At 45.1% G+C, this 24,082-nt stretch overlaps 1 protein-coding gene across 1 annotated transcript in view; it reads right to left on the bottom strand.

The window, feature by feature from the left end:
* CMTM3 (CKLF like MARVEL transmembrane domain containing 3) overlaps positions 1-24,082 on the bottom strand; it is a 111,391-nt gene that overhangs the window by 11,736 nt on the left and 75,573 nt on the right. Inside the window, exons 3-4 of the mRNA XM_086947722.1 lie at positions 5,986-6,081; positions 3,585-3,708 (exon numbers count right to left, since the gene is read on the bottom strand). Coding sequence (XP_086803848.1) covers positions 3,585-3,708; positions 5,986-6,081 — 220 coding nt within the window. The remainder of the gene's footprint in view (positions 1-3,584; positions 3,709-5,985; positions 6,082-24,082) is intronic.

Here is a 24,082-nt window from a genome sequence, read left to right as displayed (position 1 = left end):
CTATTTCAGGAGACAACATTGCCAAAAGAATATGGATAGACTAAAATAGATCATGGATGGGCACAAAGGTGGCGAATGGTTTAAACCACATGTCAAGAGGAGTGGCCAAGAAGGACACTTCTTGGCTCCCTCAACAATTGCCACCTGGCATTTGCTCCCCATCTAGGGCCAACTGAGTCTCTCTCCCCTGTATGGTGGCAAGGGAGAGGCAATAGAAGCCAAGGTAACCTGTAGAACCCATAGAAGTGCTGACGAGATCACAAGAAGGAAGGAAGGAAGGTTCCAGGAAACAGTGACAACAAAAGTAATGGTGGACTAAAGAGTGCAAGCAGTAGGAGCTGCAGTAATGTGAAAGGACAGTGGGGTCATTGACTACCAGCTGCCCAATCTGTAGTAGCATGCCATCTTCTCCAAAAACACTTTATGTGGCAGAGAAGATTGGGGGCCAATGGTAGTAACCAATGGAACCTGTCCTGACTCCACAAGTGCAACAGGCAGTGGAAATATTGCTGGGGTTTCACGAGGGGGCTGTGGGCACAACTCCAATGTCAGTGGGACCACAGTGAAGCACCATATAGTGGTAGACATGACAAGGTGTTCTGGTGCAAGCACTATCGCACCATGTCAACCTGTTTGTGGCACCATGGCTTGCATTCAAAGAAGTTTGGCCATGGAACCATGAGGAGCCAGAAGTAAAAGGATCTGCCAGTGATGGTTCTTAGCTGAGGAGGTAAGTATGGGGGGTTCTAGAATGACAGACAACTGAGAGCTCAGAAACAACACCATGGCAGCAGTGAAGGGGATGAAAGACCCCACAGTCAACAAGATGTTCACATGAACAGAGGTGGCAAGACTCCATTAATGCAGTGCTGAAGCACAGTGAAACAACAAGGAGACGCAAGGGCCCTGCAGGTGCAACTGCATGATTACTGGAGCTCAACAGGAGGGCTTCAATTGCATGATTGCCGCACAGCGAGACATGTCTGCAACTGCATAATTGCTCTAGACCCGGACAGGGGTTGCAGCTGCTTGAGGAACAAAGGTCCAGATGGGACTACAACTGCTGCGACTGAAGTAGGTTCAACTGGGGCTTCACCTATCTCTGGTCCAATCAAGACCGCAACTTCATTGACCACTTACGAACTAATCCGGGCTGCACCTGTCCTTGGCCCAGGCAAGGCGCATCATCCCACTGCTATGGAGTCCATCTATCATGGTCTGCACATGCACCAGCACCATGGCTCTAGAGAAGGAAGTTAGATGGACAGATGCGGCCCAGGTTCCTTCCTGACCCAGTGAACTATCAGTTCACCTCAATACCTGCAGGAGGTCCGCCCTTTCAACTAATGGCAAACGAGGACTCAAAACATGTCACCTGTTACCAAAGGGGGTTGGATTAAGTGATTGAGTGAAAATTTGACTGTGGGCCAGAGAACTGCACCTGTGCTTGATTCATGCCATCTCCAGACTTCTTGTGATGGGCAACCGATTGCTAGGGGGCTGCCTAGGAAGGAGCAGGGAGGGTGTAGTGTCTTTCAGGAGAATCTATTTTAGTGTTTGGTACTTAGTACAACTGTATGGTTAAAGTACTTTATTTCTTGAAAAGACAAGCACTTGGTTGAACACTGAAGATTTTGGGGTGTTGGTTGACTGTTAAGTTCTTAGCTTGAGCACCCCACACTACCTCCCTGAGAAGTGAGTGACTGCTCATCCCCGCTACCCTGAGAGTCTAGTGTGCAAGTGGTTAAACTTGGCCCAGTTTGCAGAGCCGTAGTAAGGTAAGCCTGGGACATCAGTGGCACATGGCCTGCTTGCTCTGAGGCCCCTAAAGAGGGTCTGCAAGTTAGCCTTATCTTCCTCCCAAGAACACAGATAATCAATGCTCAAAAAGGGGACATTAGTACCAACACAAATTAGTTTGCATTGAGAAAACTTTACAAATGGATTTACAAACCATTTTGGTTCTATTGTTTTAACTCCAAACAAACCGATAGATGCTGGAGAGTATGCAGGGAGGAGGCGACATGGTCACACGTCTTATGGTCCTGGTTCAAAATAAGCACATACTGAGAAGGAGTGATAAAAAAATTACCCATATTATAGATACCACGATCACACTCACAGCACAGATACCTGAGATTAAATGACAATCTAAAAAGGGAAGCAAGAAACTGGTTTTCCTACTAACCATCTGAAGCAAACAATACCAACTAATTGGAGGTGGGTGGATCCACCCATGGTGACCGGTTATTACCATGGGATCTAACGAATGGAAAGGATTTTCTGTAATCTAGCAGGGACGTAACAAGAACTCAGCAACCAATGGGAAAGACTTTCTTGGGGAAGACACCAGATCAATAACCAAGACTCGGGGGACCTCACAGATCCTCCCACAAGAACAGACCTGGCATATGGAAAAACCAATGTCTGGTGCCACAGGAACTTAGATTGTCATTCTGTAATGCTAGATCTGACTGTATGATCCTGTTTGGGTTGCGTGTCCAGCTAGGCGAAAGAGGGTCTTTATTCTATGTTCATCTACTCCTATTGGAGAATATGTTTTCAGAAAATAACAGGGGTGGATCCTCAATTGGAGCAGAGGAGCGTCGCCCCACTTATGTGCTACCCAAAGCCCCAGAAATAAAAATGAAATGGTAATTCATTACTATTTTAATTTTTTACTGATCCGTCCTGAACCGATCGTCAGGACGGGGCCGGGCCTAGTCAGTGAGCACGAAGGAGTGGTGGGCAGAGGCCTGCCTTTTGCACTTGTTTAAAGGGCGCATGTGTCTTTGGCCAGCCGTCTTGAGATGGCCAGCCACACATGCGCACTTTAAACCTCTCAACCCAGCTGTTTTAAGATAGCTAGGTTGAGAGCAGGTGCAGGCATCCAGAAACCTCGGGAGCAGCAACAGAGGCCGCTCTCACCAATCAGGGCACTGCTCACATGCTGGTTAACAGCACATGAGCAGTCTTGGATTGGTCGAAGGAGTTTGCTGGGTCTGCACTGCAGTCTCAGCAGCAGACTAGGTCGGAGAGAGGAGGACTTCGTCACCAACGTGAAGATCGGTAAGTGCATTTTTTTTTCTTTTGTTTGCCCCCCTGCCCACGCAGTGGATGCCAGCCACCATAGGAAAATAAGTTATCAACATAAACCACATGTTCTCAGTGTAGTGGCTCTGCAATGCAAACATGCAATCCCTGACATGTTGACTCACTATCTGTATAGAGAGATTTAGGGCTGAATTCACAGATTAAAGATTTGGCTCTGAGGACTTGTAGCCTATTCGTATGGTAACCAGAGTTGCTCTTGAACTGCACCATACTCTCAGCTTACTCCTCGCAGTCAGAAGTAATTCAAGAAAAGACCCTGAAAAATCTTTGTGAACTGGGCTCTTTACCATTTAGTATGCTATGTCCTTTGTAGATGTTAGCGTGGTCACCAACGTATGCCGTGACCCCAGAGTGTGCATGTATTGGATTGAAAGATCATAGTTGAGAAAGGTATTCAGCACATTGCAAAATAATGCAGAAGACATTTTTTATCAAGACTAGTATCAAAGCAGTACCATGTATGTACTTACCTTCTTCTGACCTGTGTGTTTGTGGAGGATCTGCCGAATCTCCTTGTTTGATAAACTGTGTTAGGTCATTGAAGATGAAGTAGAAATCCACTGCATAGACTATGGTTGCTATGAAGCCGAATACCTAGTAGGAAATGAGGATGTTATGTTGGATTCAGATCAACCAATATTAACAATAATAAATTACTTTTGTTGCACAATTATTTAAAATCAACTCAACATAGTACATTTACAATGCTAAAAAGCACTAAAAAAGTGCAACAAGGTCTGTACAATGGCGTAGGTGGCAGTCATTGGCTTCATTTGTGATGGCTGACAAAAGCTCGTTTTCACGCTAGTTATGGCCTGGGTCCCCCTATCCTGCAGACTCTTATATTTTTAAATTCAGCCGTACTGTTGTCATGAATTTTACAAGATGAAGGTTCAGTCTTACATCCTTTGGCTCAAAACAAGCTAATATTGCTGGTGGAACTAACGCCCCTCTTCTTTAAATGCTGGGGTTATAGAGATCTACGGGACTTAACAGGTTTTTGCAGATTCAGACAAAATGGATTAAATCCTCTCTGATTGCCCCGCAAAGCCTACATACCTCATTTTCCAGCGACTTTAGCCAGGCTGGGCTGTTGTTGAGGGAAGGAGGGTTCCAGTAGCGGCCAGCACGCATCTGGAGATGGCCTCAGTCTGGCCGAAGTCACTGAACAGGAAGCACATCCAGGCTCCCCTGCGCCAATGCAGCGTTTGTGATTGGTCTGAGCGCTATGGTTTAGCATTCAGATGGGGGCTGGTGGCCTGGGCATGTTCTGCACCTAGACTGTAATGCAGCCTGGGTGGAGGAAATGCTAAGTGCGCTTGACTGTTTGGCTGGCCGAGAGGGATGGTCAAAGTGTCATGCTCAGTCCAGTGTGCCCACCACTCCTCCCCAGCCCTGCTCTGTCAGCAGAGCAGCTCCACCCCGCCAAGATGCCGAACAAGGACTAAATAAAATGATGATAACAGCAAGTTGTTATCATTTTATTTTTCCTGTCTTTCACCGATTCAAAGCAGTGAGGCGATGCTCCTCCGCCTTAACAGAGAAGCCGCCACTGGCATGTTCACAAATCGATACTTAGATAGATTTTTTGGTTTAAGTGGATGATCGAGAAACCTTCTTCCAGGTGTGGTTGCGGTACGAGTTTTTTATGGTTCTGAATACTCATCCAGTCTAACGGCGTATGGAGAAAGTAATTTTGTCCTTAACCAGGGATTGGATGTCATTAGTTTATTTACTAACGTCTTAAAGATGGAATAGGACCACTGGAGTTCCCAGAGCGACTTATGGTTTAAGTTATCCAGTGACTATTAAAAAACAATTCTTGCTCGTAATTTCAAACCTTCCTTGCATATTTCTTGCCACAAATACAGACTTAGAGATTTCTCTGTTGCGTTTTCCAGCCTGTAGCATGCTTTCACAAATGCACACTGCCTGGCTACGGATTGCTTTGTGAGACCAAAGATGCGCCGGAGATGAATTATAATAGACATTAGTAGATGACATTTAATGTAATCTGCTATCATTGTAAGGAAATTCGGTAAGCCCCGCAAAACAGTTCCTGGCCTGCATCAGTTAGGTACAGGAAATAGTAACATACATCAGAAAGCCAGATGGCACAATATGTTGGCTAACATCGTCATATCCTGGGTAGATGGAGCTGATTGGAGCTGTGTGGTTCTACCTGGCAGCGCTCTATTGCTGAGGGAAGGGTCTCTTGAACCAGTTTGGCGCCTCAGGGTGTTTATAAGGCGAGGAATCTGCAGGAAGAAATATCCAACAGAAACCTTGCATGCTGTCTGCATAGCTTCCAACTAACAGACAACTTCCTGCTAGAACCTGCTGAACTGAGTAGCTGCTGTGCTTTTAAATGCTGTAAAGTTCCCTTCATCTTTAAAGCTGTTTTTTCCATCTCTTGCTTCTTGTTATTCTGGGCACATTTTCTGGCCATATTCTACTCTTCTTGTTAGCCAAACGGCTTTCAGTAACTAGCCTCTGCTTATTGTCCAAAGATGCACTGTTCTCTTCCTGACTTAGCTTTGTTTAGCTGCCTCCTCATTAAAGTGAGTTTGGTGTTTCCATTTGTTGTTTACATTTGCTGTTGTTTTCATTTGTTGTTTCCTTTGTTAATGTTTTCATTTGTTGTTTCCATTTGTTGTTTTTTCATTTGTTGTTTCTGTTTGTTGTTGTTTCCATTTGTTGTTTCCGTTTGTGGTCAAGTTGTACTCAGCAGACTTCAGTACTTGTAGACACTTCTATAAGTGGTTATTATTCAAGACAGGACATTAATGCTCATTTTTGTATTTAAACAAAGTATGCAGCTTTTTCATGTCTTCGCTTAGTGTAAACAAGCCAAATAAGTTCTTTACTTACGCCAGCTGCCTTAGACGCTCCATCATAATACTGGGCCACCGCAGCTATTGAGATTGCAAAATATAAGATGGCGGCAACTACGCAATGGATAAAGTTCTGTAAAGAAAGGGAAGAATGTTAAAACAGTAATGGTATTGCAGGTATTATAGGGTTTTACGAGATTGTGTTTATAATTTAATACAACCATACACAAGGAATCACATTTTGCTAGTACATAATTAGTCCAATTGGCCTACCTGTCCTATTCAGGTTAATTAGATGCTTTCCATATCCAGTTAACGTGAATCATTTGTAAAGCGCTCTGATACCCTTGCGGGTCATGTCTGCGCTATATATAACATTTAAAATAAAAAAAAGTGTTCACTCATAATTTGGGGATAGGAAAATAATTGTGAAAGAACTCCAGTTCTAGAGGGGACTTACCCATCCACTCCAGGATTGTGTATCTAACCCACGGTCACAGGATTGAAACTCCGTTGGTCGGCTCAGCCCTTCACCCTTCTGCAATTGACACAATGGGTTCCTTGAAGCTGCACATCAATAACTGTCTGTCACTTGTCACTAGTGACACAGGGGTGAACAAGAATCTCCCCTCCATGTAATATAGGTGCAGTTGGCACTGCAGAAGGCTAATGAAGAGGAGAAGGTCAGAGAGTTTGAGAGAGAGTTGAGATTAACTCACCAGGAACAAGATGAAAGAATGCAGTGATACAAGGAAGAGTAGGCCAGAGTGATAAATATAAAGAGAGAGGAGAGGTAAAGGAAAAAGGAAAGACGAGAAAGAGAAACAGCAATGAAGATGGAGAAAGGGTAGCCTTAGAGAAAGAGAAACTGATGATATCAAAGACACCTACATCTAGGAAAGATGACCACCTCCAACTCTGCAAGATTCCCTCCTAAGATTCCAAAGGATCTTATGCATCTGAGGTCCAGGATATTTTGAAAGGGTTTGTGAGATTTGTCTGGGTAGGGGTGATGGGCATGCCTGTGCCTGTGTTAGGGGAGCAGTAAGAAACAAATTACTGACCTGTAAAATGGTTTTGTAGCCTGAAGCTCTTCTAGTTTCACACACTGTGCATATTCTGCCATCTAGTGGTTAGAGCTGGAAAGTCCTACTTGTTTTAACTTTTTCTCCCTCTTTCCCTCCTCTTGAAACTAGGCAGGGCCGGTGTTAGGCATGGGCAGCGTGGGCAGCTGCCCATGGCCTCGCTATCTGGCAAAAAACATGGGGGACACGTCACTGTAAAAGGCCACACACTTTCATAAGTAGCCCACCTATTCCTACAGAGCCCCCAGCCCCACCCGATCCCATTATATCTTGCTTGACCTTGCTGGTCAGGGCGTGGTGACATTCCTGGGGGTACAGGGGTGGGGGACGGCACACCAGCTGGGCCAGCAATTATGTTGGCTCACAGTGTCAGGGGCTGGGCAGCCCCTCTGTTAAGTACCGGCCATTCTAGGTGCCCTTTGTTCATTTTGTATCCGGGCGACAGAAGGCCCCTTTGTTTCCAGGAGCAGCCGGACACAGGTAAGAGGAGGGTGGGTAAGGGGAGGAGGGATCAGCCAGATTAACTGGCTTTTGTTAACCTTAACCTTTCTTTGTATGTAGAACTGCTGTGTTTTGGGAAGTGCCTCTGTACTGTTTTAAGGCCCAGGAGAGGGGGCACTCCTCCCTGGGCCTCGAAGCACTGGATCAAGCTGCAAGGTCCAGGTGTGGGGGCCCCCCATTGACCCAATGTGTGTCTTCCTTGCATGACATCTAGCACTGAAAGTGAGAGACCAACTTCACCTCTTCATTAATTTTAGAACTTCCAGAAACTTATTTTGCAGCCATATTTAGGTTTTCTGTTTACCAACAAGACAAGGAAGGTCCAAGGATTCCAAGGCTAAACAACGCTTAGTAAGCTGCTTTTATAAGTGGATGGAGACACACTCGAAGCTCTGGACCTCTTGAGCTTCATAAAGGAAAACAAGTTTGAGAAGTAGAGAGTGTGTATTACATGAAAGATCAAAATTGTTCTTGTTTGGATAAATATCCGTTCTTTCAAATTGTCATATAGAGGACAAAACTACTTCAAGTTGCAGTGTGACATCTTTATTATTTTGTTGTGAGACATGGACAGCCGACACGTGTTTCGCCCCCTATTGGCGAATCGCGCCGGGGCTTTCTCAAGGTTATTTACACATATACAGCGCCTGGCTGTGCACTGCTGCGTGTTGCAGGGTGCACAGCTCCTTGTTTTTAATAGTTGGCAGCAGCCTTAAAAATACATTTTATACTTGTGGGCACTTACTGTATCCTCCTCATTCTCCTCTCGAGACACAGTGGGGCGTGACGAGGTCTCGCCTGAGAACCATCTTGATTCGCGCCAGTGGTGGCATCTTCTGCCGCCATCTTTTGGGGGTTAACAGTCCAGTTCTTTTACTGGTTGCTATTTAATTGCCACGGCGACGTGGACATGTCCGGACCGCGGCCAGCGCCAGTTATGCTGCCCAAATTGCGGCAGACTGCACAGTAGGTTGGGGCAGAGATGAGCTGCTAGCATTTAGCCCTCTACTTGCCCTGGGTCTGCGTGTGCCCTACTAGGAGAGGTGGGGGCAGGCACTTTCGCTGACCTTGGTGTAACTTCACCCTCAGCCCCGGTCCCGCTATTCGGGAGGCTAAAGAGAGGAGTCCTGCCCCTCCTAGGTCCTCAAGGGCCGCTGATTTAAAAACCTGTCTCATCAATTGTAGATCGCTACCCAAACAAGCTCTCGATATACCCCAATCCCTTGTTGACAATGATTAAGACCTAATGTTTCTCACAGAGACTTGGTTGCACGAAGACACCAACCCGCAGTGGCCTTAGCCATTACCCAGGGCTATAGGATAGTCTGTGCTATTAGGAGGGACAACAGACTGGGGAGTGGTGTTTGGCATTATCCATAAAGACACTTGGTAGACGCCACAACCAATTTTGGTCGATAGGAAGTATTGAAGGACTCCCTTTCTGTATAAAATTCTCCCCCACTGCCTCCTTCGCGGGGCTCCTCCTCTACAGGACCCCCTGCTGCTGCCACAGCTCCACACCTATTTTGGCAGACTATATCGCTCTGGCCTGTACACGCTACTCAAACTTCACAGTCCTGGGTGACCTCAATTTGCATGCTGACAACCCAACCTGTTCGCAGAGCGCGAACTTCATCTCGTTGCTTGCTGGTTTTAACCTGACCCAACTGGTTTCTGCCCCAACTCACAAAGTGAGCCACGTGCTTGACCTCATTTGCTCTAATCTGCAGGAGGTTAAAGAAGGACAAACCTACACAGGTGTTCTGGTCTGACTATTACTCGGTCCCCTTCCAGGTGCATCTGAAGACCACAGCCAGGATCACCACTCCCCCTAAGGAAACGAGGAGGAATTGGAGCAGGGTCTCACTGGAGTCTTTTGGCCCTCTCCTAAAGAACTCTGAGCCCCCCTTACAAATAACCCTGATTTCAGCATTGCAAACTTGAATGCTTGGGCCATGGAGGCCCTCGACAAAATCCCTCCACAGAGACCCGTCAGCTCTTCCAGAGCTACCCCCTCTGCTCCTTGGTTCTCAGAGGACATCAGAGCTAAAAAAAAGCAACTGCAAAAAACTGGAGCGGTAGTGAAGAAAGTAATAAACACTTTTTTTATACCAATTTTTATTAAGTGAAAGAAGCACAGCCATCAATACAATATCACAATGACTTTCAAGGAGTACATAATACAAAACAATTGGTGTTAGCATGTAATAGGAGTTAACCAGTCAAGGGGTCGGCGAGCCGGGTTCTTTCCATCGCATATCCTCTGTCGGAGAACTACAAAGTTCGCCTCTAAAGGCGTTGCACTCACCCCCCTTCTTGTAGCATTTTTTGGGGCAGCCTCTTTGTTTATAGACCTCTTTCTCTGCAATCATGCACCTATCCATTTCTGCCACCCACCCGATTGTCAATGGCCTAGTGCTGGATCCCCACTGCATCGCAATTGCACGTTTCACAAGTAAGTAACCCAGTGCTACCCATTGCTGCTCTATGTCCGCCAAGTCTGTGGCTTCCCATATGTTCAGACGCCCTAACCGCAGCGATAATGAAACATGCTTACCCAGTGTATCAGTCATTTTTTGGGTTGAACAATCCCATAAGATGTGATAAATTGTACCAGTTTGGCCGCATCCCCTCAGGCACAATACATCTGGACGTCAACCAATTCTGTCCAGGAGGACTCCGGACAAATAAGATCTATGAACAATTTTTAACTGTATCAGGCGATGATTTATCGCTGTCTCCTTGGGGGACATCAGCGCAGTCTGCCACTCTTCATCGTCCAATAGTCCTATGTCAGACTACTAATGTTCTCGTAGAGTCTGAAAGGAGTCAGGCAAATTATTGCATAGTTTACGATATGTGCATGAGATGGCTTTCATCAGGAGTGGCTCCGAAAGTAATCTGTCCTCTAAGTGGGAGGAGTCTGGCAGGGATTGAAGGCCCAGATCTTGTGTGAGAATAGCATGCTGGATCTCTAAATTGTGCAAGAGCATATTTCTTTTGCAGGTCCCGAAAGGTAAGAAGTTTCCCCTTGCTGACCAAATCCCCCAGAGTAGTGATGCCTATAGTGTCCCACTTGTCAAACCCCACGTGAAAGCATAGTGATCCTAACCTCTGGGAGGATCACAATGGTGTGACTTTTGTGAGTTTGATCGCCCACCCCAATCGTTTGTTGGCTTTATGCCATATGGCTACAGTTTGTGCCATCAGGCCTAAGTAACAGTTCTTTTGGGCCCTGCTGTAGAGCGCGCCCAAATATCCCTCCCGACCCATCTGGTAGTGTTCAAGGTGGGAGGCCGGATTCGCCGGGGATCCGTAAAGCCAATGATTAACGGCCACCAGCTGTGAGGCCCAGAAATAGAGACTTCAATCTGGAAGAGCAATTCCCCCATCATACCACCCCTTTGTGAGCTTTGGGAGAGCGATACGAGGCGCCCTTCCATCCCAGAGCAAGAGACGGAGTTCTCCTTCTAGAGTTTTAAAATAGGAGTCAGCGATGGGGAAGGGGCAATTTTGAACTACATATAAAAATCTAGGGAGCACTAACATTTTAAATAAGGCCAGTCTGCCCAGGAGGGAGAGGGGTAGCGACCTCCAGTGTGTAACATCTTCTCATAGTCATGTAAGTGGGCCTAGAAGATTGATCGGGCGTGAAAAAAATGCCCAGGTATTTGAAGCCCTCCGAGGCCAGTTTTATGGTCTAACCGCGGGGTGGGGGACCATGTAGGACATACAATACCGGTTTGGGCCAGTTAATGGAATAGCCAGCATATTTACCGAAGTTGGTAATGACGTTAAGCAAGCTATTAAGGGAGGCTTGAGGGGATGCTAAATAAATAAGGATGTCATCCGCATATAGTGAGATTTTGTCCTCTTTATCTTCGCTCCACCGTAGTCCTCGTATAGAGGTGTCACTTCGTATCCAGTGGGCCAGCGTTTCAAGGGTCAGGGCAAACAATAATGAGGACAGGGGACAACCTTGCCTGGTTCCTCTTTGTAGTGCGAACGAACGTGAGGTGCGATTGTTCCCTCTAACCTGTCCCAACAAATCCGTGTACAGAAGTGCCACCCATTGTCGAAATCTCGGGCCAACATTTCGAATAGATATGGCCACTCTATTGAGTCAAACGCCATGGTGGCGTCAAGAGACAACACCACAACGTCTTCCTGCAGATGAGGCTGTCGCCCCAAAACCTTGTGGACACAACATATATTCAGGGCGGTGTTCCGGCCCGGTATAAAGCCTGATTGGGCTTCATGGACCAAGGAGGGGAGGACAGTGAGTAGGCGGGTCGGGAGATGTTTGGTCAAACCTTGGCCTCAGCACTGATCAGTGAGATAGGTCTATAGGAGCCACACTTGGTTGCTGATTTGCCCGGTTTGCAGAGGACCACTGTTTAGGGAAGTCTTTGATCCAAGGGCAGAAGACCTCTTTCTCAAATCTCATTGAACATATTTTTTAGGTGAGGAGCTATTTTAAGGGCCATACCCTTAAGGAATTCATTGGGGATTACATTGGGTCCCATGGATTTCCCAGAATTAATAGCGAATATAGCTTTGCAGATTTCTTCTGCCGTAATATCAGCATCTAGGGCCGCCATATCCGCATCAGAAAGCATGGGCAGGTTCATCTTCTCTAGGAGCTGGCGAGAGTCCTCAGATGTGTATTCAGTTCAAGAGGTATACACCCCTCCAGGTGATCTGCAAATGTCTCCACTATTTCCTGGGGTCTATTATTTGCTTACCGTCTGGTCCTCAAAGTAGCGGGACCCATCAAGCCTCCTGATCCCGTCTTTCCAGCCATGCCAGCAATTTGCGGTCTCTTTCACCAAGCTCATAGACCCTATGGCGAGTCTGAATCAATCTTGCTTGGGCTTTTTCTCGCGCCAGGGCTTTGTATTTTAATTGTTTAATCCGTAGTCTGTGGGCTGTGTCCTCAGTGGGAGAGGTATTGTGTTGAGATTCAAGAAGAAGCAATTCACTTTCCTTATGTGCCAAATGTTCATTATGTTTACGGAGGTAACCAACCTTTAACGCCAGAGCCCTCCCCTTGATTACTGCCTTATTTGCCTCCCATAGTGTGTTAGCCGATTCCAATGATCCAACATTTTCAGTGAAATAGTAGTCTGTGTGCTCAGCCAGGTCTTCCTTGATGTCTGTAATTTTGAGAAGCCAAGGGTTTATGACAATGGGGCCACAGGTGACCTGTCAGTGGAAGGTAAGATCAAGACTTAGCGGGGAGTGATCCGAGATAACGGGTGGAAGACCTTTAAGACGTTGAAAGTGGCTTATGTCTGCAAGAGAAGTGAGGAAATAGTCAATGCGAGACATACTGTTATGGGCATTGGAGTAGTGTGTAAAGTGGGATTTGCCAGGGTTTAGTAGTTGCCAAAGGTCAACAAGTCCCATTGCGTGAGTCAATTTAGCCAGTCCAGTCCTATGGTGGGGGGGGACGGTCACTGAGGGTGCCTGTCAAACATATAGTCCATTGTCATATTGAAGTCGCCCCTAAGTATGATAGTGCCCTGGAGGAGATCAATCAGCACTTTACCCAGATCCTGTAGGGACAATTTACCTAGCGCTGGTGGGAGATAGGCCAAAATTATATTTAACGGTTTGCCTTTCCAGATGGCCTCTAGAACTGCGAATCTCCCTTGGGGGTCGGCTCAAGTATTAGTGGGAGTAAGGGCCAAACTTTTCCGAATAAGAATACCCGTACCCCTTGATCCAGAGGTGAACCCAGCATGAACAATGAGTTTATAACACCATCTATGAAGAGCTTTACAGCTATTCCCCCACCAGATGAGTTTCATGCAATAAGACCAGGTCCGGTGAGTGTCTTTTGAGATATTGCAGGACCACCCCTCTCTTTATTTTGCTACCTAAACCATTCACATTCCATGTCATGATCGATAGTGTTCTTTCCAGAAAGCCCGCCATATTTGGGATTTAGGAGAAGCTAAGGTGGACATTAGTGGCAGTATTAGCGATACAGATCTGAGGGCCCATCGGGGGAGAGTGGAATGCATATGCGTTGTTAGTGGAATTGACCTTCGACTCATCTACCCTACTAGGCGACAAACACCAATTTGTGTCCCTTGAGGCCATCGAAACCATACTCTGTGGAATGTTCTGCGCAAAAACAACTCTGTCAAAACCCCAATTACCCCCTACCCCCCCAGAAGCCCCCCTCCCTGCCCCCCTACCAGTGGAATTCGAACTATCTGCTCCCCAACAAGGCAGAGTGCCTGTCGCCCACCCATCCATTTGTGGGGTGCCTTGCTAACCACCTCTGTCCCTCGCCTTACCAGCGTGATATTTTCATAATACTGGTAAACCTTGTACATTATAATCAAGTCTTCCTGCATGTTGCCGGGTTGATCTCCCACCTCGGTGTATATGCCCGGTCAGTCAGGAGCACAACCGCAACAGAAACAGGAAAGTCTTGTCTACTCCTGGAATAAGTACATGGAGAACAGAAGACCTGGGATCAATTGAGGTGCCCATTGAAAGACATGTGGGATACATCTCTCGGGTCCCACCGGCAGAGGACAATGTGCTCCGTCTGAATCACCTTCGGAAAGTTGTTCCTCCGTCACTGGAAGGGCCCGCTGGTTGTTGTTGGGGCAGCCATTCCTACGGCCATCCGATTGCCGCCCCACGTGACGCCATCCTTCTATCCAGTCCCAGGTTTCTTCTGGGGATAGGAACAACCACGCTTTACCATCCGCTTCCACACGTAGTTTAGCCAGGAACAGCATAGACTATTTAATATTTTTGTACCTGAGGGCTCTTTTAACTTCAGAAAAGCTACGCCGTTGTGCCTGAACCTTGACTGTGAAGTCCGAGAAAAAAGTGATTTGCACGTCCTCGAGTTTCGTCTGGGGTCCAGCTCATGCAGTTTGTAAGATCAAAGTCTCTGTCCTGAAAGTTAAAGACCCTTGCAATAATGGGCCTTGGAGGAGCCCCAGGTTTGGGACGACCCCCGGGGACTCTATGGGCGAGTTCGATGGAGAAGTAGCTGGAGAGACGCTTAGGCTGTCGTTTATTGAGCACCAGGTCTTCCACAAAAAGGTAGACTGCTGGCCCCTCTAATCGTTCCGGGACTCCAAGAATACAGATGTAGTTCTGCCTTGCCCTCCCTTCATAATCATCCAAAAGCTCTCTTATTTTCTTTTGGTGGCTCTGGAGTTGGGCCATTTGTTGTTGAAGCGTAGAGGTATCAGACATGATGGCTGTGGTCTTGATTTCAACTTCTTTGACTTTGGAGTCTATTTTAAGTCATACACACTTGAGGCCAAAATTACTTACAGTGTAGCTCTGAAAGAATATCACAAAGGACTCAACTACAAAAGTAAAGATTTCCTGGCTGCCCGCATCGAGGGTGCTAGTAACTCCTCTAGTGAAGTATTTAGGATTGTGAAATCCTTTACTAACCCCACGGCGCTTATGCACCCAGCTATTCCTTCTCAGGAACTGTGCAACAGACTTTCAAACTTTTGTGAGGATAAAATCTCACAGATCTATGCCTCCCTTCCCTGCATCTCTCTGTCTCAGTGTGGAGGACGACTCTTCGGCCTTGCCCAGAACCAGCCGGTATTCACCGCATTTTTCCATGGTCCCCGTCGATGCTTCGATCGCAGAACTGACAATATAGTTTATTAGCAGAGTGGCTCAACCTGACCCTCAACCCCATCTGGAATTCCTCACTTAGGTTAGGGATTTTTTCCTCCGCCTGGAAACATGCTTTCCTACTTCCTATCCTGAAGAAGCCCAATGCTGACCCCTGAAGTTGCCAGTATCTTTAGGCCCTTCTCTCTACTCTCAGCCCCGCTAAAATCCTGGAGAAACCTGCCCATCAGCAGTTGGCTGCCTATATAGAATCCAATGAACTGCTGCATGACTCGCAGTCCGGCTTCTGCACTGGCTACAGCACTGAATCAGCTCTGATTGAAGTTGCTGATTCCATCCACTGGGATGTTGACTGGAGCTCTGCAGCCATGCTCGTACTCCTAGACTTGTCGGCAGAGTTTGACACAGTGTCTCACCCCATTCTGCTTGACAGACTTGAGCAAATAGGCATCTGTGAGAGGGCACTGGATTGGATCACTTCCTACCTCCTCGGCTGAGACCAACACGTCTTTCTCCACCCCTTCACCTCCGCCGCAAAACCACTTAGGTAGGGGGTGCCTCAGGGCTCGGCCCTAAGCCCACTACTTTTTAACGTCTATCTGACACATTTGGCGGATCTCATCGCGAATACTGGCGTCAAGGTGATATCCTATGCGGATGACACCTAACTGATGTTTTCCGTTACAGATGTGTCGTGGTCAGTCTTTGACTCTTTCAGAGACTGTCTTAAAAGCATTGCCGTTTGGATGAACAATAACTTTTTGAAGCTCAATGCCGATAAAACTGAGGTCTTATTTTTCAACCAAGCCGCGCCACCCTCGGCAGTCCTGTGGTGACCTGGTGAACTTGAGTCTCCTCCTGTGCCTAAGGACTCGGTTTAGAACCTTGGTGTCTGTTGGGACAAAGACCTGTCCCTTTCAGCCCATGTCCAGCAAGTGCCTGTAGCCTGCTTTGGTAAAATGAAAACTATTAGAAAATTAATTGACTTTCTGCCAGAGGAATCCTGTAGAACTGTTGTGCATGCCTCAGTCACCTCGCAGCTTGACTATGTCAACGGACTATATCTGGGCCTGCCTAGTGGTTTGATCAGAAGGCTGCAGATAGTGCAGATCGCTGCCGCGAGGATGGTCTGTAAGGTTCCACTTGGCCAAAATATCTCTCCTCACCTCAGACAACTACATTGGTTCCCAGTCGCCAAGAGAATTGATTTCAAGGCCCTCACTTTCGCATTTCGGGCTTACCAGGGCAGAGGCCCTAACCATCTAAGGAAGAGACTTCGCCGTTACCAGCAGGGTAGATCCCTGAGGTCCAACCATAAACGCTACCTCACCGTTCCAAGCTTTGCCAAAACAAGGCGAAGGGGCAGAACGTTTGAGGTGGGAGCCTCCAAACGCTGGAATGACTTGCCTCTTCATCTACGTGTGCTGAATTGTGAACTCTAGTTCAGAAAGGCTTTGAAGACCTGGCTGTTCAGGCACAGGGATTAGCCCTCCGCTCGCTCTGCTCTGTTTGCCACTCTCGTGCCAGGACACCTCATCTGAGGTAGCTCTGCGCTTTATAAATGTCTTTATTATTATTATTAAAGAGGGCAGCTGTGTTTAATAGTGGGGAGATGGTTGTGTATGTCAGTTAGGTGAATCTCTGTCATTATGGTGTTTTCACACAGCTACCATTGTAATTGTTGCATTCTCATAGGTTGACCATGCTCCCCTGGTGAAGCTACTCATGGGGGAGAACAGCGATGGTTACTCCTTGTGTAAAGTGCTTATTTGACCTATAACCTGAAGAAAAAATATATTAATGAGCAACCAGTCTGATATTTCACTGTGTATTTGATTGTAAATACCAGTTACATAGCGCTTACAGCCAATGAGGAGGCGTGTATACATATTTTAAGTTGACACCTGATAATTGCACCATTGCTAATGTACTACCTAGAAAAATACACAATCTCTTCCTGAAAGCATCCTGTGATGTGAGAAATCAGGAGTTTTCGGATGTTCATAGTCTGAGAAGATGATGAATGCTGGAGTTATCCAACTAAGCCACTGGTATATTTCTCCAACAATCGGTCCTTTTCAGCTCAAGTGTCATTGGCTTGCTGTTGCAGTGTTAAATGAACTGGTCACGAACCTGCAGCGCAATGTCTTTGCATTCCTACAGTGGCCTCTTATGCACACTCACTAGTTACATATTTCCTCTCCTTTATGGTGTCTCTAGATCGTCCAATAGAAGAGAGATGTTTTGAGGTTACTTTGGGGTCAGCCCTACCAACTTAGGTTGTCATGTGCTTGCTAGATCTGTATTATTACTCGGTTGTCAAGTGAGTTGCAATCTGTCCTATTCTCTGCATCAACTTTTCATTTGTATGCATGTTATTGCTCATTAATTACCTGGCATTGTTTTGGGAAGTGCCTCGTTACAGTTTCAATGCCCAGTGGAGGGGTGCCTCGAAGCACTGGATCAAGTTGCAAGGTCTAGGTTCACTTCCCTGGGCCTTATAGCCATAATGTAGTACCAGGGTCAGATTGGGAAGGGAGGCTTGATGTTGGCTGTTTTTTTGCTCATTAAAGTTTGGGTTTGCTCTGCTGCTGTGAATTCGAGAGGCCTCGGCAGCCCTTTCCAAACCCAGCACAGATTATCACACCCCATTATCATATATAGAATGCCAATGGGCCAGCCTCAGCAGGCCCCTCAAGTGTTGTGTGCTCCCGCCCTGGCCTTGTGGTATGATAGTGCGGCCTCACCATGGAAGATGCTGCTTTTGTGCAGCAGTTTTCACTCCCCTTAGAAGGGGAAGTGATGGTGGCAATAAACTGGGTTCTGCTTTAGTCTCCGCAGTGGATGGCCACACTCCCATTCATGGTGGCCAGTCATGGCATCCTCGCTGCTCTACCCACCTCCCATCTCAAACCCAGAATTGAACAGGAAAGCAACACCCTGCCTTTCCTGTCTCATGCAGATTCTGCACTTAATTGAGAGGCTTTGTCAGCAGATGGCCTTGGCAGTGAGTTTCCTCAGCTTTAGTGCCACCCCATTGCAGCTTTTAAAGTACCGTAGTCAAAGGACAGCCCTACAGAAAGCACAGTCATTAATATGCCGTCTGCTGGGGTGCTGATACAACCAGGGCAACTGGAATGATGCAGCAGTTGAGGACCAAATTATGCAGCAGGGTTGAGTAAATTGTATGACAAGAAAAGAAAAAGTATGCGGTGTAATGCAGGAAATTAATTATAGTATTGCTTCATTATTTTGACTTTTTTTACACTTGTAAACAGTGTCTGTGCATTGGCTGCTCCTCATTAGTACCAGTATAACACTCAAAAAGAGAAAAAAGCAGCAAAAAGGTGAGCAGTCAAGCATTGCAAAGAGGCTTCTACTGCGTGGCAACACAGCGCTGCATTTTAGTTCACTTTTGAACCCTTTGAGCTAGAAACAACTTTTTATGTTAAAATGTGTGGATTATGCAGGAGATGATAGTTTATGTGGTAAATGCTGCAAATCTATACGCATAAAACCCTGCAGCCGCACATTTGCATAATTCCAGTGGCCATGGATATAATCTACAGGCTTCATAATGACCAGTACCAACCCAATTATTCCTTTATCTGAGAAAAGTGGATCATGGTATTAAAAACATCTGTTGGGAACAGTGCTACGAAATGGCAGGAAATTCAGTGGAATGCACTGTGTTACAACTCAAATTTGTATGCACCTTTCCTTTCTTTTTTTGCCTTTTCCAGCAATGCTCTGCTTTTTTACTCTGATGCACAAATGTCTGTAGCTTACTTTATTTGTCCTCACTGATCACATCCGCATTTTCTTTATCACAACATCAACACTGTGCTGGATTTGAGCCTATAGGTAGTGCAATGTTCTACCAGAAGCTGCCCAGAGGACAATCAAACTGTTGAGAATACTACCTATGGGGTTGTCTAGGTTGAACAATGGTGCATTCTTTCAATAAATATTTACATTGGTTTCTGTCTTTTGCTGTAGAACTCACCTTATATATAGGTCAAACACTACCTTCTGAGAAGGAGCAATCTGTCTAACAGTGGATCCGGATACTTACAGATTACGCTTATATCACTGATATTGAAGTAAGTGCCTGCAGATCCAGTATAGATCTGTGTAGAAAGTCACTACATATGTTGAAGGTCCTTCTCCAAACTGTAGCCTCTTTATTGTTTAGTTTTTGTCTTTCTTTTTTCTATTTTGGAGGTCAGGAAGGAGAGAAGAATGTTTTGGATAAAATATACAGTCTTATTAAATTGGGTCATAGCAACTAATATTGTCCACAGTGTTTAAAATTTATAGAGGTACAGTAGGAGTCACAATATTAAAGTATGTTTTAGATTGAGCTGGGCAAATAATATTTTTTGGTAAGTTGTAGGGGATAGGATATCAGATAAAAGATTAACTTTTCATGCTTTGATTTGATATTGAAATAGAATTCGATCCATTTTTCGTGATAGGTATATTGTATATTTGAAAAACCTACACATACACTATGTTCCCATTTCTGTATATAAAATGGAATTTAATTTTACATTTATTCTGCAGTGTCAAGCTTTATAACATAAAGAAAGATGGCTTACCGTGACCACGACATTGGAAGGAAATATGCCTCTGGTGCAGTCAAGAGGAAAAGGAAGCGGGAACAGATTGAAGATGATAAGTCAGCTTGAAGCGCTACTTAAATTTATGAGAAGAGGGATGCACAATGAGAAGGAAAGTAACCCCAACACATCAGTCTTCCAGTTCCAAAATCAGGAGCCAGAGAACCCTCCGGACCAGCACCAAGCATCGACTGCTGCTGGTGTACTCATTCAATACGAAATAAAAATGGTGAAGAGATCCTCAGTCGAGATCCTAAACGCATCACTACTACCACAGCCAGTAGAGTCTCCAATTTCGAGGAACGTGATCAGGAACATGAGCAGCAAGTTACAAAAGGACCAGTATCACAGTTGCCAGAACAGCAATCGGAGGACCAGTAGCAAGAAAAAGCCAGTGATGCTACCAAGCTCCAAGGAGAGGTACAATGGAACTCCGATGTGCAACAGCAAGTGAAGGTCAAAATTAATATGCCATCTGAATATTATGATTGTGGAGTAAAGACCCAGTATGGCCAGTGGCTGAACATTGTAAAAGAGACTGATAGCCCTGAAATTTCTAGCGAAACTGGTGAAACGTTTTTCCACCACATTGATGATGACCCAGGGAAATGGCCTACTACTCCAGATCATAACATATGTTGCCACCTAGTAGAAAGAGGACTGACCCAGGCTACAAGTGATTATTTCCCACGTGAATCTCAAAATCGATCCTTCAATCCTACTTATTTCAAAAGGGGAATGAGTAACAGTCAGCAAATTAACCGTCCGTGGCAGGTGTATTCGACGTACAAAAATGCTGTATTTTGTTTCTGCTGCAAATTGTTTAACACTTCTTTCACTAATACTCAACTTGTGAGTAGTGGTTAGTCTGATTTGCACCATCTTGGACAGCGGTTATATTAACATGATAATTCTCAGGAGCACCTATAAAATATTAGGGAGTGGAAGTAGCTTGAACTTCGACTGCGGGAGGAATGCCCTATTGATAAGCAAAACCTTGCGCAAATCCAGCAGGAGAAGATGCATTTGTGAAACGTCTTGGAGAGGCTCCTAGCAATTACACAGTACCTAGCAGAACATAATTTGGCATTCCGTGGCAGTGTTGACCAGCTGAACCAACCCCACAATGGCAACTTCTTAGGGCTTGTACAACTTTTAGGTAAATTTAAGTCAGTTATGATGGAACTTGTTCGCAGAGTTACCACAAAGGAGATTCAGACATATTTTCTTGGCAAACACATTCAGAATGAATTGATTGAGCTGATGTCTGAGAAGGTTCTCAAAGAAATCATATGGCATGTCCGAAAAGCCAAATATTACTCTGTGCACCTTGACTGTACTCCTGATTTGAGTCCTACCGAACAGAGGACCTATATTGTGAGATTTGTCAGAACTACAAATGGATGTGTGACTATTGAGAAACACGTCATTGGATTCATTCCCCTGGAAGAGCAAACTGGACTGGCTCTTAGTGATGCATTGTTGCACAAGCTGGAGGCACTGAAACTGCCTCTTGCTGATTGTCGTGGGCAAGGTTATGGCAATGGTTCAAATATGCGTGGACAATACAGTAGTGTTTAAGCTTGAATCTTAAAAGAGTACGGATAGGCTTTTTTTTACACCGTGCGCCTTTCACAGATGGTACCTGGTCTTGAGAGATGCTGCTGCTTCATCTACATATGCCGCCATCTTCTTTGGTATTATTCAACGACTTTACTCATTGTTCTCTGCATCAACAAAAAGGAGGAATGTATTAACTGAAGCTGGAGTGACCCTTTCCCTCAAAAGCCTCTCTGCTACTCGTTGGGAATACCGTCTGGAAAGCGTCAAAGCGGTCCGATTTCAGATGAGTCTAATACATGAAACACTTCTGCAGGTGTCTGAAATGGATAAAGATGTAAAAACCAGAAGTGAAGCAACATCACTAGCACCAGAGCTAGAATCATATGAATTCCTCCTATTTTTGGTCATATGGTATGATATTTTAATGATAATCAACACAGTCAGTTAACTGATGCAGAGTGAGAACATGCAGCTTGATATAGCTGTGAAAACACGTTCAGGAACTACTTGCATTCTTAACAAAGTATCGCCATGAAGGATTTACAACTGCATTGATATCAGCAAACGAACTTGCAGATGAATTGGAAATTCGAAAAGAATTCAAATGTGATCGAAGAATATCTAAGAAAAAGAAAATGTTTGGATATGAGAGAGCCGACATGCCAATAACGGACCCAAAAGAGCATTTTCGCATCGTTTTTTAATGCTCTTGTTGATACAGGAATTGTGTGCATTGACAGACGATTTGAGCAGCTGAAATATCACCAAAAGCAATTTGGCTTTCTTTATAATATTTCCAGCTTAAAAGACATGAAAAGTGGAGAACTATAAAAGCACCGCAATCATCTACATCATCTTCTGTCAGACAGCTCAGCTGATGATGCTATATCTTCTGACATAGATGGGATTGAATTGTTTCAGGAGATTTCCTTTCTTGCTCAATCCTTCCTGAAAAACTAAATATGTTAGAGGCTCTTCAGTATATTTATATTAACAGATTTGAAGACATTTTTCCAAATTGTGTGCTTGCCCTAAGAATTCTACTTACAATTCCAGTGACAGTAGCATCTGCCGGACGCAGTTTCTCACACCTCAAATTGATAAAGACTTATTTACGCTTAACGATGTCCCAGGAACGACTGTCGGGTTCAGCCCTTCTTTCAATCGAAGGAGATATTGCAGCAACATTGATCTACAGTGAAATGTTTGATGCCTTTAGCAGAAGAAAGGCTAGGAAGATCACATTTCAGCATGTAGTGCTACACACAAGATATTGATTTGTCACAAGAAATTTCCTTATTCAATATTCTCCCATCAGAAAGAACTCATTGGGCTCTTTACTGTGTTGTTTTTCAGGGTTCAACTTTTGTTTCCTGTTTTGTTCCTCCAAAAGATTCAGCTGTGAAATGTATGCTGTTGTTTTCTTGACACTCTGGTTCCTTTGAAATTTGGGGGCATATCCTGATGTGCTCAGAGGACCGACATCAACTAATCACAGAAGGAGCCAGTAAGTGTTACACTCTATTAATCACTCATTTTGTTGCCTTGTATTATTTCTCTGTTTATTATGAATGAACTTCCTGGTAACCTGTTATATGCATATGTTTGTATTAGGATCTATGCGAAATGGGCAGATTCGACCAGTGACCCCCAGATTACGTACAAGGCATGATATGAAGATGGCCATTTCTTTTTTTTTTCCCATTCCTACCCCTACCCCAATGTTCCCCAAGTTGGACAACCCCATAAAGTTAGAAATGTAAACAACAATGGTGTTGTCTTTTGGGGGAGTTTGAGGATTGACTTCAGAATCCTGCCACCCTGCCTCTACCACTTCCTACAGTTCTAACACCAAATTAAAAACAGTAATTTGAAAACCCCTTGAATCTGCAGCATACCTTCACTTTAAACACACCCAGGTACTTGGCCTTCCCTAAATGAATCAATACAAGGGAGCCACTCAACGAGAATGATCTAGAATGTTGGAGTTACTCTATTTATGTTTCATTGGAATTGTATTTTTATGTGTTCAGTCTCTCCTCATTGTTTGATTGCACTCTTTCCTTTTAAGAAATTGATATGTGATCACCTGTTTTCTATCCCCTCATCTTTTTGTCCATGTTACTGATATCCACATTAGGTCGCTTCAATGATGCCAAATAAGATCAATAGTCCTGTGATGTGACTTTCTGTGATGTCACTTTTTGTGAAGCAAAATGCAATTAGTGGGGCCTCACATCTTCCCTTTCGCCCGGGGCCTCAGCGGTCCTAGGATGGGCCCTGGAGAGGGGTGTGTCTGGTGAAACCATATCACTTAAGAGTAGGCCATTAAACACCCCCTTTATGTGGCCAAGCCTTCAGATTATTTATCCCACCTTGAAGCTAGGAGGTGCCTGCTATGCTGCAGAAGGAGACAGAGGGAAGAAGACCCCCAGGAACTAATTATATTTACATGGGTGGTAGGAATAATGTTGCTGGAGTGGAAGATCCTTGTTTTGCATTGCCCTCCAGCAACAATTAAAGTCAGTTTCTTCCCTTTGCCAATGCAGTATTTGTAGCAGGTTTGCATAGCAAAAAATCTGCAGTATAGCCGAATGGGCGTTGCTTTAATACAGAATAAGGATAATCAAAACAAAGGTAAGCTTTATAACTTATTTGCAGTTGTACATCTTTTGCTGTTTATTGGGCAATTGACCGTTTCTGTAAAACGCTGTTTAAAGGCATTTTAGAG

This window comes from Lissotriton vulgaris, chromosome 12, assembly GCF_964263255.1.
Source record: "Lissotriton vulgaris chromosome 12, aLisVul1.2, whole genome shotgun sequence".
NCBI lineage: Eukaryota > Metazoa > Chordata > Amphibia > Caudata > Salamandridae > Lissotriton > Lissotriton vulgaris.
The sequence above is the reverse complement of the archived record's forward strand: the minus strand, read 5'-3'. Positions and strand labels throughout refer to the sequence as shown.